Source organism: Apis dorsata, unplaced genomic scaffold (assembly GCF_000469605.1).
Source record: "Apis dorsata unplaced genomic scaffold, Apis dorsata 1.3 scaffold_292, whole genome shotgun sequence".
NCBI classification, from domain to species: domain Eukaryota; kingdom Metazoa; phylum Arthropoda; class Insecta; order Hymenoptera; family Apidae; genus Apis; species Apis dorsata.
The window spans coordinates 1165705-1168431 of record NW_006263567.1 but is presented as its reverse complement, the minus strand read 5'-3'; the positions used below and the strand labels follow the sequence as shown (position 1 = coordinate 1168431).

General features: G+C 43.2%; 1 protein-coding gene across 2 annotated transcripts in view; it reads right to left on the bottom strand.

Annotated features, from left to right (window-relative positions):
* Positions 1 to 820: 820 nt before the first annotated feature.
* Positions 821 to 2727, bottom strand: part of LOC102672661 (headcase protein) — a 146868-nt gene continuing 144961 nt past the window's right edge. For both annotated transcript variants that reach the window (XM_006617096.1, XM_006617098.2), the window contains exons 3-5: positions 1768 to 1956; positions 1470 to 1655; positions 821 to 1212 (exon numbers count right to left, since the gene is read on the bottom strand). In XM_006617096.1, coding sequence (XP_006617159.1) covers positions 1039 to 1212; positions 1470 to 1655; positions 1768 to 1956 — 549 coding nt within the window. In that variant the 3' untranslated portion in view covers positions 821 to 1038. The remainder of the gene's footprint in view (positions 1213 to 1469; positions 1656 to 1767; positions 1957 to 2727) is intronic.

Below are 2727 nucleotides of genomic sequence, written 5' to 3'. Positions count from 1 at the left end.
AAAAAAAAAAAAAAAAAAAAAAAAAACGTAAAACAAAAAAAAAACATAAACACATTCTGCTCATTTTTAAGAATAATACTGATGATAAATCCTTGGCTCGAATTCCCGCCAAGCGTTTAAAAACTTCGTCGAAATCGATCGATACGTCGTCGAGATACGTGTCCAATATTATCCAAAACGTCGATCTATCGAACATACTCGATTCGTCCCTTGCATCGTATCAACATATATAAACCCTACTATCGAAAAAAAGAAAAATCTTAAAACGCTTTCTACGAGAGCTCGTCAGGCACTCGACACTCGACTCTTTTCCACTCCAAAATCTCCCGGATAATCGGCAAGATCCGGATAAAATCGGATGTAACACAGGGAAAAAAAGTTTACTTGATTCGTTAATAAATTAGAAAATTATTCGTTTCGACATTCGTTGGAGGGGCTCTCGCTCTTATATAATTCAAACTACAAAAGAAACGAAACATCAGAGAATCCATTTGTCCAAAACGCACGATTTTCCCCAACGAACGTTTTCCCGCTCCAAAATCGAAACGCGATCGAACTTAAAAGAAAAAGAAAAAAAAAAAAGAAAAAACAAAAAACAAAATTTTGCCTAAATAAACGAAAAGAAAGAGGGGAAAAAAATGATTTTTCCGTAGAGTGGTGAAAAGCAAAGTGTCGAGTACCCGCGATATATTTTTCACGCTTCTTCTTCTTCCGTTCCTTCCATATTCCTTCTCCTTACTTTTTTCTTCCCCTTTTTTTTCTTTCTTTCTTTTTCTTCTTCATCTCCATCATCCTCATCTCTTCTCGGTAATGATATACATATATGTGTATGTGTACGTGTGTGTCTGTATCTGTGTCCGTGTGTGTGTGTGTTTATATATATATAATTATCGTATTAGAAGAAAGAATGAAAAAACGATGCGTTGGAAGGATCTAGAGCAAGGTCGCCCGGAGCAGGGAGATGAGTGGATCGAAGAAGAGGGGACACGGTTCAGTCGCGGTGATTCGATGACGTCGGTTAGCTAAGTTCCCTAATGGTTACGGCCACTGGCTGTAGAGCTGGAATTGGTCGCGGGTGAAGCAGACCGAGAGCGGTTTCACGAAATGGGCGTCGACGGCACGGCAATGCGGGCACGCGAACACGCGGCTATAGTCCGAGTAGAAGTTGAGCCGCTGGTGCGGGTAGATGAGCGGCTTCTGGCAGCTGTTGCACTGTAACAGACAAACCACGTTTTCTCACGATTAAGTTTCACGCAGTTTCACCATCGTATCCCATCTGTTTGGTAGTACGTTGGTTTGTTTGCTTGGTTGGATTGGTGTACAATCGATAATATCGAGTATACCGAATAACAGTCCTCTCGACAGGATGGGAAAAAATGGAATTGGACGTAAATAATTTTTCTAAGAAAAGGGGGAGGGAGGAGGCAGGTCCTCGATCGATTTAAAAATCATAAAACGAGGGAGTTTACCTTGAGTCTCTCGGTGCAACAGGGCATAGCAGCAAAGATATCGTAGCTGTACATGGTGCCAAGGACCAAGCTAGATCCATCCCAAGGTTGAGTACAGCAACGACAACGTACAGGCTGGCCGCCACTGCCCTCCAGGCAACTCATACAAACAGCGGACAAGAACTGCGTGCGACCTTCCACTTTAACCTGGAACAACGATCGAGCAAGAGTTCACACCCTCTTCGTCCTTTCGTTTCGATCGAGGATATTGCAAAACTTGAACAATCGAATCGAGTCGAATCGAAATTTTTCAAGTTACCTCTGCACAGGCGGACGAGTGCTGCCTCGGTGACAAGAAGAAAGTGCCGTCCACCAATGGATACCTGTCGAAAACGAGCATAGGCGCCCGACAAAGGACGCAGGACACTCTGGACCACTGAAGCGCCGCGAGAGTGGACAGGATGAAGCATCTGGTGTCGTCATTGCCGTGATTGCCCTCGTCTTCCATCTGCGATAAAGCACGATGAATATCGTCGGTGAGTCACGAGGCTTTGAAAAATCGTTGGATTCTAGAGAGGAGGAGCAGGTGAAGAAGAAAAAGAAGAAAAAGAAGGAAAGAGGTCGATTAAATTCGTTGGAGGGGGAAAGGGGAGGTGGGAGGTATGGAATGAAGGCATAAAACGCGAGAAGGCACTCCCGATGAACCGAATAAAAAGCGTTTTCGTGCGCAATCTCGTTTCCGGTTCGCTCGACACCGACTCGGCATCGTCGTCGGGGATCGATAATACCGACGCGGAATTATACCATTTTCGCGACTCGTGCGAACGAAGATAACGGTTGGAACGGCGAGACAAAGAGCGAAATTCATTTGGATCCGGTGTAAAAGTTGTTACCAGGGAAGAGGATTTTATTCATTACGAGAAGAGAATACTTGAAATTGTAAAACAATTTGTATATTTGTATATTATTATTTTACAATAAATAAGACAAAGTTTAAAAAAAAAAAAAGTCTTATTTAATGTCGTTCGTTCCTTAAGGATGAAAAACGAAACATTCCCAAATTATAGGAGATAAGCCAAATCCGGTTTCCACTCCTAGATTCCTACTACTCCCAAATTGAGATCACGCCGGATACATCGAAGAACCCTTATTAGATCCTTTGGATCCTCTATACGAGTCTGGAGCCAGCTCGACCAAGGATCACCACGTCCTTCGTCCGATCCCTTATTACACTCCGTGATCCTTATCTTCGAAAACTTGATTCCCATGAGCTCCTATT